We start from the raw sequence: 12,751 nt of genomic DNA on the forward strand, positions 1-12,751 counted from the left end.
TTTGTTTTCTCTCTCTTTCTCTTTCTTGCTCTGCGAGCGCGGAGCGGGAGGGAAGAGGAGGAGGAATTCTTTCCCCGCCTAACATTTCAAGGGACACAATCCACTCCAAGTCTCTTCCATTTCCAAGCCGCTTCCGAAGTGCTACCGGTGACCGCAACTCCCGATCCCAAACCGAGAGGGGAGCCTCCCCACTTCAAACCCTCTTTTCCCTTTCCTTCGCTTTCCTCCTCCTTTCGCTACCTCCACCTCCACCTCCACCTCCGGCACCCACCCACCGCTGCCGCCGCCACCAGCAGCGCCTCCTTCTCCTCCTCCCCTCTTCTCTCTTTTTGGCAGCCGCTGGACGTCCGGTGTTGATGGTGGCAGCGGCGGCAGCCTGAGCAGCAGCAGCCTGAGCAGCACGCCAGCTCTCGCCCACCCTGCCTCATTCTCCAGCCCTACCGCCCGATCTCCCGAAAGGTGCTGGGCACATTTGGGGCGGCGGAGGCGAAGCGGCTGCGGCGGCGGTAGCAGCGGCGGCAGCGGTAGCGGCGACGGCGGCGGCGGCAGGCAGGATGAGCGCACGCGGTGAAGGCGCCGGGCAGCCGTCCACTTCAGCCCAGGGACAACCTGCCGCCCCGGCGCCTCAGAAGAGAGGACGCGGCCGACCCAGGAAGCAGCAGCAAGTCAGTACGCAGGCGGGGTGGGGGCAGCAGCCCACCTCCGCTCTCTCCGCCAGGGCCCAGCGACGCGCGGCGACCCGAGCGCGGGAGTCCAGCGGCGGCGGCTGCGGCGGCGCGCTGCCCGCCGGCCGTGGGGGCGGGCTGCGGAGTCCTCGGCGCGAGTGCGCGGCTAAGCCCCCGGGCGCCCGCGCTCCTCGGGGCGGGGAGATGGGGCACCGCGGCAGGCGGCGGGAGGTGGGGTCGGGCGCAGCGCGTCCTCGGACTTTCGCTATTGTGCACGGCCCAGAGTGGCGCGATGTCTCCTCGTGACGAAGCGGCCGGGGTCAGACAATCCAGGGCTCGCCGGGCACTTTCCGAGCCGCTTTACGGTTGCCCGGGGGGAAGGAGGTGGGGGGGGGCGTTGCAGGGGCGCAGGGGTGCTCCGGAGGCTCAGGGTTGGAGGGGCTGAAGTCCTGGGGGCCGGAGGCTGTTTCTCCCGCCAACCGGGGCTGCTCGCGGGCCCGGGACTGGCGCGCCGCGGCCGCCCCCTTGGCGCCCTCCCCAAGTTCTCGGTGGCCCGAGAGTCGCTCGCTCCCGACAAAGAGCTCGTGGGCCCGCCCGGTCCTCTTAGGGCTCTTTAAATGCGGCGCGGCGGCCGTTCTGCTGGCTGCCGCAGAGGTGTCCGAGGAAAGGGGATTCAGGGGAGCCTGGGTCCTCACGGGACGGGATTAACTCGTTTGGCCGTGGGCGCGGCGGAAAGTAGTGTCCGAGAGTGTGCACGGTAGCTAGGTCACTTCCTCGCCAGGCGCCCGGTCCCCCTTTTGCCCCTGGATCCCGCGCCTCCGAGCTGTAGACATTAAAAGTACTACTCCGGGGCGAGTGGTTGGGGGTTGGGGAGGGGACGATCGAGGGGCGCCCGGGACCCCGCGGAGTGGAGGGTTTTGTCTGCGGATGCAACCAATTAAGCGTGCAGCAGGCGCTTGCAGAGCTGCGCGCAGCGCCCAGGGCGGGGGGTTTTGTTCGCTGCAATTTCCAAGCCTCGGCGGGCAGGGCTGGAGCGGGACATGCCTATTGAGAACATTTAAACTCCGCTTCCGCGGGCTTTAAAACTTCTCCTGCGTTCCTTGGCCTTAAAGCGCTTCCTCCACGGCAGATAGGCCGATTAGAAAATAATTCTGGAGTCCCAAAGCTGCCCGAGAGCAAGGTGGGGGAAAATCGAACAATGTTTGCTTGCCAGAGCGTTTTAGAAAAACTGAAAGGGTTGTACCTTTTTGAAATCATCAAAGGAAACAAGCCAATCTAGAGGCCCCTGAGTTTTCCCGCTCTGCCCAAGCGACACTTTAAACCGCGTTAGGATCCTGTTTTACACCTCCCAGGAAGTCTCTTCCCTCCCCCACCCCACCTTGTTTCCCACCCGCCACCCAGCTCTCTCTAACTCGAATTGTCCCCCACCTCCAAAAAAGAATCCAAAAGAAATTGCAATGGGATCTGGAGGTGATTGGAGGTTTTACCTTTGAGTTAAGGCAGTTCACAAAGAAAGAAAAATGTGTCTCCGGTGTGTTTGCTCCGGATGTGCCCACTGGCGCTAGCGGTCCCACAGAAGCTTGCAGGGAGCCTTCCCCAGATTCTCCAAATAGGATGCGAATTTTCATTGAAGACTTTCATGCGTTTTAAGTTAATTAGTCCCATTTAATCACCAAATCTGAATGAAATGTAAATTGATGATTCAATGGATAAATATTTTAGGATCTGGAATATTAATCATCGCATTCTCTTAACCACTTGAGTATTTACTACTTGGCAAAGTTTTGCTAAACCTATTGATAGTTTCAATTTCTCCTTCCCAGAAACTTACATTCTCCCCCATTTTTTCCCTCTTTTAGTTTTCTCCAGTCTTCCCCCACCGTAAGAGTTTTCTCAAAAGCAAGTTTTGGAGAAAATGTTTATTTTTATCAAAAGACATTTAAATTTAGGCTAGAGTCCATGCCTACAACTCCAAAAGGAAGTGAAGAACTGAAGCAATTACCTAGATAATTCAAGCAAAACCTCCCACAACAGATTTACCATAATTATTTGGAAATTTTAGGGGGAATGGAGTTATTTTGAGTTGAAGATCTTGGATAATTGCTCCAATACTTCACTCAATGTGTTGATTGAGTCATAATTGACCTACAATGCAGATATGCAGAGATTATTAAAAACCATCTTTTCAATAGGGAAGATTGTTGAAGTATTTATGATGTTAGCTTCATATTTCTGTTGTTTGAAATGCTAGTACATTGGGTAGTAGCATTCCTGTAAAGGATTTATAAGTTGCCAAATGCATAACCATTCAAATTTTACACCTTAAAACTGTGTAACTTTCTTCCTAGACCATGCAACCTTGTCAGCCTTTGTTACCTTTTAGAGTTGAAACAGAATCTAGTTTTCATATGCAAAATAGAATTTCCTTCTTGAACCCTGGGAATAAAAGTATAGTTATTTCCTCTTTCTGTAAACTCAGTACCATCATCATTCCATTTATGCTCCTACTGAATGTGTTCCCACAGTTCTTTTGAGCAGCACATGCAGAAAATGTAACTATAGAGTCAGGGTCAATTTCTTTCAGACATTCTTCCACAACAGCATTTTTTCCCCCCCACACTTAGGAGCCAACCGGTGAGCCCTCTCCTAAGAGACCCAGGGGAAGACCCAAAGGCAGCAAAAACAAGAGTCCCTCCAAAGCAGCTCAAAAGGTGAGATTTCTCAAGTTAAGTCCCCCCAACTTTCTCCATGACCACAGGAACTTCCCTGTTATTTTCCCATTCTAGATCCAAACCTAAGGATTTGTCCCAACTGGGTAACCCAAGACTCATTTCCTACCTTTACCATTTCCAAGCAAAGTAAGATTTCTAAGCATAATTACTTAGCATAAAAAGTTTATGAAGATGCTTCCAGTGTTGTTCTTAAATAAACAATCACCAAATAATATGAAACTCAAAACCGGGGCTGGGAAGGGGAGGAGGGGGAGTGGAGAAAGACGCAATTAAGATCTGCACTGGTTGTGAAAGAGTTAAAAATAAATCTGAACTATAGGATTTGCTTGATGGTATTTGCAATTTCCTTCAAAAATAATAAAGATTGATTTACTTTGTGCTTATTTACATGATTACTGCAAAACCAAATCCTTCTATAAGGTTAAGTACTTTGCCAAATGATAATTAGAAGTAAATACAGTTATGGGATACTGGAAAAAAATATTCATGAATTTTACAGATTAAATGTGATGATAAAGTATGCTGCTTGCTTACAATAAACTTGCAATATAATATATCATAATCTCTCAAAATGGTTTTCCATCAGGTGATAGAGCAATGCTCTAAATGGGACAATGAGAAGTTTTTTTAAACAAGTATTTGATTCATTTATTGTGTATTTTGGAGCAGGATAGAACCCAGTCAGGTATAAGTTCCAGTGTTTTTATTTATAAATTTTAAATTGCAGTTTAAAGTATCTTCATGTTGGTTGTATTTGAGCTAGCAAAGAGGAAGTATCTCAGGGTCAATGCATGTACAGAGAAGCGAAGGTGAATATAAAACTCACTTTTTTTAACTTTATAAAGAAATCAAAAGAAGTTTCTGTATTTTATTTGTAGGGCTGTATATTAGTTGAAAACAAAGGCTCAAAATTCGGAAGTAAATTATGGTATACCTTTTAGTAGATTTGAGTACATCATGTACAGGATTTGTTAAAAAGGACTGTAAGGTCATCCTTGGGGACTAATGTTTTGTGTGGTTTTCTCTGTGACTGTGGGCACTAACCACGTTAGATGTGATAGTTTTCAGTGTTATAAACTGCCATAGCAACCAGTGATACATATAAAAGTTGTTTAGGGAGTAACTATGAGTTTTTGTCTGTTTTTTTTTTAATAATCTTGAACAGAGCTGAAGTGAAGGAGCAGATTTCTAATGTATTTAAATAAAACTGCTTCACAGAGTGAAGATTTCATTGTGACCCACATTTAATCAATAAACTTTGAAGTAGCTCTAAATTACCTTGTCATTTAGAACTGACAGTAAATAATCTGATATTTCTAATATGAATATTTCCTATTTGTTACATTTTTACCTGGTTTATGAAATTAGCTGAAAGTTTAGAGCTAATTTAACAAAGGAGTTTTTAAATGTTGCATAAATGTGGGATTTACCTAACTTAATTTTACTCTAATGAAATAGCAAAGGAATATCTTGGTAGGTAGCTAACAAACATTGAAACTCTGATGTAATTGCTCTGAAAAATGCATCATTACAACATCTCCCAGGAAGAAATCTGTATATCTCATCATAAATAATTGATTTAAAATTTTAAGCAAAAATAGAAAAATGAATCTCATCTTTCACATTGCACTGTAGTACATTTTTTTGAATGAGTAAAGAGATGCTTCTCTTCATTTTGAAAAGCTTACCACTGACTAACAAAATCTTTATTGACACAAGGAAAGCTGAGACTTGTGTCTAATTTACTACCTAAAGCAAAAAAACAAAAAAGTTGGTCTCCTCCCAAGTAAGGTTTGATTTATTTTTAGTTGTTTTAGTAATAGGCATTTACAAACGATCCTGCTAGGCTACTCATCTTTCTGATAATTCTTCCTGCATATGTATACATTATTACAACTTCTAAAACAGAAATTGATTTTCTTTTTCCCACAGAAATCTTTCCCTGATAGCTTTCATTCATCCAGACAAAATTATTTCACACAATTCTGGTATAAAAGTCCCTTCTAATAAAAATGAGTAAATATATTTGCCCATAACACGACTGTTATATTTCTTCAGTTTTATAAATTACGCTTCATTTAGAGAAGATAATACTTTGCAAAATAATGAATGACATTGATGAATTGTTCATGGCATGTGTAAACTTAAGGTATTTTCACTTTCAAATCAGTATTTATTGAGTTTGTTACTACCCTATGTAAACATGATTATCAAACATAAATTTGTTTATCAAACATATATTGTACTCTGACAAAACATGTTTGTTAGGACTTTGAGAAGCAATCTTTTTCAGAAAAAGTTATATTGTTCATAACATGTAAGATAAACATACCCTTCTAGACTGACCAGTATAGATATGAGAAGTCTCCTGTGATTAATAAATTGGGTATTCTTGTGCAAACTGAGATTCATCCCAATGAAAAATATAAAACAAAACTGGTAAGTATATAGGAGAACAGAACTCTAAAATTAGAAGAGATGCAACATACACTGGAATCCTCATGATGTTGTGTGTTTAAAATTTCTTGCTGCTTGGAGTTTCTTTACTTACAAAGTTTGTGTTTGGACTCAGTCACTGGCCTTGGGGCATTTGAAAACAAAACTGCTTGTTGGAAAATTAGCAATGTGAAACTTGACAATGCACGCTGAATGTTGCAAGACCAAGTGGACAACTACTCAATTAGCTAGCACTTTAATTTCAGGCCATATTCAATATAAAATTGATTTGTGTAATATATAAAACAAACATTTATAAAAGCACAATTTGTTCTGCTTGGAACTTTTGAAAGAGAAGGTAATAATTCTTCAATCTGCTTATGCTCCATCATGACAGATTCCCATGGATGACCATTATGTAGCAATTCTAGTCATTCCTGAGAAGTCCAATCTGAGTGCTCAAAATTTCTCCCTGAACTAGCTTCATATTGCTATCTTAATAAAAGAAATCAGAAGTTAATGTTTTCCTGAATAAATAATTTATTGGTGTGTGTGTGTGTGTGTGTGTGTGTGTGTGTGTGTGTTGACCTTGTAATTTATGTTTTAGTTTGAGGTATACCTGTGACCAGTTGTCTCTCAATTTCTTTTTTGTTTTGTTTTCCTCTCATGTTTGTGCTGGATGGAAATACTTTGTATTTTTGCATTTTGCCTGTTTAGAGAAGAGAAAGATATAATCTCCTGTGTGTTTAGGGGTTTTGCTGTGGCTTTGTAATCATGAGAGAATACTAGAGGGGTTGTCACTCATTCTCCAGTGTTTAAGGTCAAAGTCAAGTTCATCTGTAAGCCTCAAGCCAATTCTCATTCAGGTATTTTCAGGGCAAAAACTTTTTTCTGAGACTGAATTAAATTTTAATAGAAGGAAATGGCATATAAAAAGATCTCAGGTGTGAGACAGCCCTACTTCATAGTGTCATAGATTTGCTTGAACTTCCTTTTGACTCTAGGTGGAATGGCCAGAGCTAGAGAGCAAGGTGCAGAATGAAAATATCATCTAGGTAAAGTATGTATACTTCAAGTAAGGTGTTCAGGTAAACATTTGATCTGTACCTTCCATTTGCTTGTACAAAAAAAGGTCTGGTATTGATTGGACCCTATAAAGGCGGATTTGTGCTTTTTTTCTAATTGTGTTCTTAGAAATGTGGTTGACTTTTCATGAATGATTACTAACACCAAGCACAGGTATTTTGTGATAGAGGATGTAGGTTTTATTCATCATTTCAGAGAAATAAATGTTAGAGCATAGATGCTGAGTGAGGACAAGATTTTTTTCAGAATATAATAGGTCCAACTGAAGAGAGTAACCAAAGGCATCATTATTAGGTAAGTCATGGAAGGATGGGCATTGGAAGTCGTCATACAGTTCCAGCTATGGTTTCTGTGTGACTAGAATGATTTTGTTTGATTCCTGTATGTTTGAATGGTAATTTCCACTGGGATTCAAGGCCCTATCTGAAGAATATAAAATTGATTTGTGTAATATATAAAACAAACAAAAGGCACCCATTTTGAATCCTTTTAAAAGCTTGTAGAGAACTACTCTCCAAAGGGTTTCTTGAAATCTAACTTCTAACCTGCCTTTCAGGTTATTGGACATAACATAACCAACGTTGTAGCAAATATTTGTACCCAGATGGGTGGAACTGAGTAAAACTTAAGTGTTGTCTCCATTATCTTGATATTTTATGCTGATTTACCTAAGCAATTGACTCTTTTTTCTTTTATTGCCACTTCACTTTGCCAGGGAGAACCAAGCCTTAATGCATCAGTAAATTCTATCTGATGATGCCTTTGAGTCATCACAGATTATGATCCAAATATGGGCAATTCAAACACGTTTGGATTCTTTCACGAAGTAAAACTCTACTTCAAGGGACCCATAGTTCTAATTTTCTAGAAGCTGTCATTCTTCTAAACTTATCATCCAGAGCTCCTCCTTGCTTTGACCCACAACCTGGCTCATTTTCATCTCAAAGTCTCAACCAATCATTCTGCTAAGGAGATAGAGCATCCTAGACTGGTATTCAATTGTGTTTCAGTTCTTTCTTGAGAATAGATGGAGGCTGAAGAGCATTTTATGTCCGTTAAGGCATTCCAGCCTATCATGTCTTGTCAGCTCACCCTCTGTGGTTTTCAGAGCTCACCTTGGAACCACCTAGCTTGGCACGAGAGTAGAATAATGAGTTTCACTATCCTAGATTCTAAAACTTCCAGTTATGAATTTTTGTTCTACTCAGGAGAAAAAGGTTGAAAAGTGATTCTATTTTAGGTTATTGTGTTGTTCTCTGTTGTCTTAAGACACTGAACAGTTTTGAATGGCATCTTCTGATTGACTTAGAGAGGAATGGTACAGTCACTGTCTTTTCTCCAGGGTGCTATAGGGGGCAGTTTGCTCAGAAGGTAACCCCTGTCAACTCTTGTATCATAGTTATTGATTCTTCTGATTACAAAAAAGGTAGAGCGATGGTTTAAAGGAGGAGAACCTTAAACTTTGAAAGTAGCTCTTCCTGTCATTTTGGCCTTGGCTTTAAGTTAGTGTTTGTACAGGTGAAGACAGGCGTCTGTAAATAATGACATGGGAGTTGAAATAAGGGCTTCCTTGGGTAAGATAAGCATGAACTACAATGGACGATAGAATTCACTTATATTTCCTATTGTAAAATATGGAGTGATGGCAAACTCGCAATATCTTTTGAAGACTAAAGATGGTTGCACTTAAAATTTGGAGCCCCACAGAGCTGGATTATCAAAAAAGTAAAATGAGAAATAGTGCTTAGCCTGTTCAATGATTCCAGTTGATTTTAATGCCAGTGCACATTGATTTGCACTGTTTATATGTTTAAAAGAACAACTGAAAGGAATAAAATGTGACTTTCTAGACGTTGGATAGTTCACTCCATATGCTCTTCGGTCTGCAGGTCTTAGTCTTAAAACTGTGTCTGTAAAGATAAAGATACACGAAAACAAAACAAGGTACTATGCCCAAATATTTTTCTAGCTTTTTTTTTTTTTTTTTTTTTCTGTGTGCAGAGGCACTGATTGATTTGGGATGAGGGAATTTGGGCTTTCATGCATTATCACAGTGCATATAAAATGTGATGAGAGCATTTAAAGTAACAAAAATTAATAGCTATTTAAATTTGACCGAGAAGTCAGAATTGGATAATTCTCTTAGTTTCCAATCTCAGCAATTGTCTGTGTCTTTATAGGAAACTTAGAAATGTTTTACTTTTAATGACTCATTTGATTTTCACCCTAGAAGTCTTTCTTTTCTTTTTAAATCTGCCCATGGCTCTTTTATTTTATATGAACTATCTCCCAGAAGAACAGACCCTTTATTGCCTTGAAATCACATTGGGTCTCAGTTTCACTACTTACGAACGTGGGCAGTTGGCTTAATCTCACATTTTGTGAAACTGAGCAAGTAATAGCTGTCCTATTTAAGTAAGATAATGCAAGATAATGCTCAGAAAAATCATTCAGAATTGGGAGGTATTCTTTTTAAGGGTAGCATTTTAAAATATGGAGGGAGAGAAGAAATTACATTTGAGTACCTACCACATGCTGGAGCTTTTGTCAGGCATTTTACACATGTATTAGCTCCCTAATCCTCTGATGTATATAGTATGGTCTTCATCTCACAAATGGGAAAACTGATTCCAAGTTGTAAACTGTGACATGTCTAATGTTCAGCTCTAGAAAATGATGGCACCTGGGCTTGAATTTAAATCTGACTCTAATGCTTATGATCTTTCCAAGTACTATGTGCTGTCGGATATTTTGTAAAATATTTGCTACAACGTTGGTTATGTTATGTCCAGTAACCTGAAAGGCAGGTTAGAAGTTAGGTTTCAAGAAACCCTTTGGAGAGTAGTTCTCTACAAGCTTTTAAAGGGATTCCAAATGGGTGCCTACTGCAGCTAATACCCACCCCCAGACTTCTGGCCCCCAAAACCCACAGGGCTATGTCTTTGGAGATCAGAACACATCCAGTTTTCTTATTTGTTCAATAAAGGGTCTAGACAAAATGCTGCAGAATTCTGACGGCAAGAAGGAAATAAGACACACGTGATATAAACACCAGTGTTTCTCTCTCTCTTTCCTTCTTCATCAGTAAGTGTGTGAGCACATCTTATGTACCAGGCACTAATGTAAACGCTGTTTCCAAGCTTAAGAGTTATACTTGTTAGATGAATTTCCTTTTTCAATTTATTTATTTATTTATTTATTTTTTAGTGTGGAGTAACATGTAAGAGCTTGGAGTACCAGACTTCTTAGAAAGAGGAAAAATTACATTTCCCACTTAACATTCTTCCCAACCCTCATGAACTTGCTTCTAAAGCATATTATACAATGAAACATACTGTTCTGAATCTAAAATTTTTTAGGAAGGCAAAATATGAAAATAAGCAAGGAATAAATAACACTTTTAACAAGACATGATGTGGTAATTGCAAGTATTTGTAAAATCGTGTGGCCATAGTCTGAAATCTCCGTTTTTACAAATGCAGAATTCCCAGCCTCTTTCCCCACACCCACCCCTCCACACCCATAAGCTGTAAATACTTAAAATAAGTTACTGTCTCAATTATACATGGGTTTGTAGTATAGAACCAAATTCCACTCTGGTGAAGGGAAACCAAATATATACTCTCACAGTATTGTGTGTGTTGATGTATTAAAAACAAAACAAGCCCCTGAAATGTTTTGTTTATCTTCTATTGAAAAATAATATTCTGGGGAGCATTAAACACAGGAAAAAAGTTAAAGCCAGTGTTTCCCTCTATATAAAAACCCTGGATCTCTTCTGGTTTACAAACTAAAATTCTAACTTGTTTTGCAGCCTTTGTGAAGTTTGATCAGAATGATTAAATAATGTGGGTTTTAAAGAACAATGAAAACCTCCCCGATCGACGCCACACAGCACAGTTAATGTGTTTCTTCTAGATGTAGACTCCGAAGAGGGTTTCAGTTTACATGTAACACTGGCCTGAAGACCAAGGAGCCAGTTTGCTTTTAACAAGTCCAAGTGATAATTGTGATATTTTGCCCTTTAGTTAATGGTGCGAATTTTATTTTTGAATAGGCTTTTTGTCAATGAGATGCTCATTTTAAAGTCCTCTTATTTGCAGGGCTTTCTCTCTCTTGGAGAGATTTTCTTTCTCTGACTTTGAAATGCAGTGAAACCCTTTTTAGAAAACAACGTTCTCTTTAGCAGATTTTAGATACTCCTGGATCCCATCATGGCCCCTGAAACATAACAACTGTACCAAGAAAGCCTGGTGTGGCACTGTCTAGCCTTGAAGGTCAATAACCTCCTCCTCTTAACGCCACCTACCATCCCTGTGCCCATTAAAAAGGATTTCTATCTTCCATGTTTGTGTAATTTACTACTGGGTAAACTGTGCAATCTCACAGTTGATCCCAAAAATTAAATCAGACACTGCTTCTGTATTAGGGAATTTTGTACTCCGGTAACTCACTGTGTACTAGCCAAAGGGTTTCTTAAAAGCTTCATTCTAAAGGTGACAGATGGGTGTAATGGAATATTTGCATTGACTGAACCTTCTTTGAGATTGGACTAACTTGAAGGAAAACTTTCCCTTGAAGAGCTCCATCTTGTTAGGCGTGAAAGAGCATTGATTGAGCACCGCAGTTATGGTGGGCACTTCGATCCTCCTAGGAGGCATTCTCTCCATGTCACACATGAAACCAAATTAAAGTTTTTCAGGGACCTGCCCAAAGTCATAAAGCTAAACTGGCAGAGCAGGGATTTGAATCCAAGCTTTCCAAAGTAGAGTCTGTGTTCCCCTTAAGACAACTCTCTCTCCCTAAGACAGCACTCAGAAAGAGGGTGTGATTCCCTGGGTACTCCTGGCTTTCATTTAATTTAATTCATGCCCTCTGACTAAAGGTAAGACAGTGCCGCTGACCCCTGACAATAAATGAGTCCATGCACAGGTAGTAAATGACCCATGGTGCCCAAACCTAACGGTTAGACTGAGCTCTTAAAGGCTACCAGGTTTCCTTCTGTTCAGGGAAATTAGCTGAGTCAGCGACAATTTTAGTTGACTAAAATATCTCCATATGGTAGCGAATGCGCATATGCTAAGAGGAAGTAGTATTGTGAGGAGGGGAGGAAGCCAGTTTTTAGAGGCCAACAGAACCTGGGGCTCAAATCCCAGGCTCCCAGGCATGCCTTGTACCGCCTTTGTGTGTGACCTTCCTCAACTATCTAAGACTTAGTTGCTCATCAGCAAAATAAGAGAAGTTATAATACCTACCTTATAAGGCTGTTGTAAAAATTAAAGATGAAGATAACACATGTGCTCAATAAATGTGAACTAACAGTATTATCATCATACAGAATTTGGGTTAATTCCTAGGACCTGTTGGTTAGTAATGCCAGGTCAAGGAGATAGTATTTGTGAGGAATCTTGTGGCTTATTTTGTGTGTGTGTGTGTGTGTGTGTGTGTGTGTGTGTGTGTGTCTATCTATCTATCATCTATCTCCATCTCTTTTTATAAGGCAGATTGAAGAGAGAAAGAAGAGTCTCACTTGGCAGTGTAGACAGTTATAACAGGTAATTTTAATATCACTGTACCAAGTACCTACTGGCTGCTAACTTAGGTAACAAAAGCACAATGCAGAACAACTTATGCTGGCTCAGGTTACCTGTATTATTGTGTTTCTATAGCCTTGGGATGATTCTTATATATAGAAGAGTGTGTACTAACTTTTCTTTATCCTGAAAAGTATAAACATATGTTTTTATAGAAGATGTATGTCATGTGTGTGTATGTGTGTTTTGGTGTATTTGGGGATTGGAGTAGGGGTCATAAACATAAGGAAATTACTTT

The 12,751-nt window shown here is 40.8% G+C and overlaps 1 protein-coding gene across 1 annotated transcript in view; it reads left to right on the plus strand.

Moving 5' to 3' along the window:
- The first annotated feature begins 554 nt into the window (after nt 1-554).
- Nucleotides 555-12,751, plus strand: part of HMGA2 (high mobility group AT-hook 2) — a 135,172-nt gene continuing 122,975 nt past the window's right edge. The window contains exons 1-2 of the mRNA XM_028110751.2: nt 555-665; nt 3,290-3,376. Of these exons, the coding sequence (XP_027966552.2) occupies nt 555-665; nt 3,290-3,376 (198 nt within the window). The remainder of the gene's footprint in view (nt 666-3,289; nt 3,377-12,751) is intronic.

The sequence above is a fragment of the Eumetopias jubatus genome, unplaced genomic scaffold, assembly GCF_037043125.1.
Source record: "Eumetopias jubatus isolate StellerSeaLion01/CBP00866 unplaced genomic scaffold, mEumJub1_p1.0 scaffold_8, whole genome shotgun sequence".
Lineage (NCBI taxonomy): Eukaryota > Metazoa > Chordata > Mammalia > Carnivora > Otariidae > Eumetopias > Eumetopias jubatus.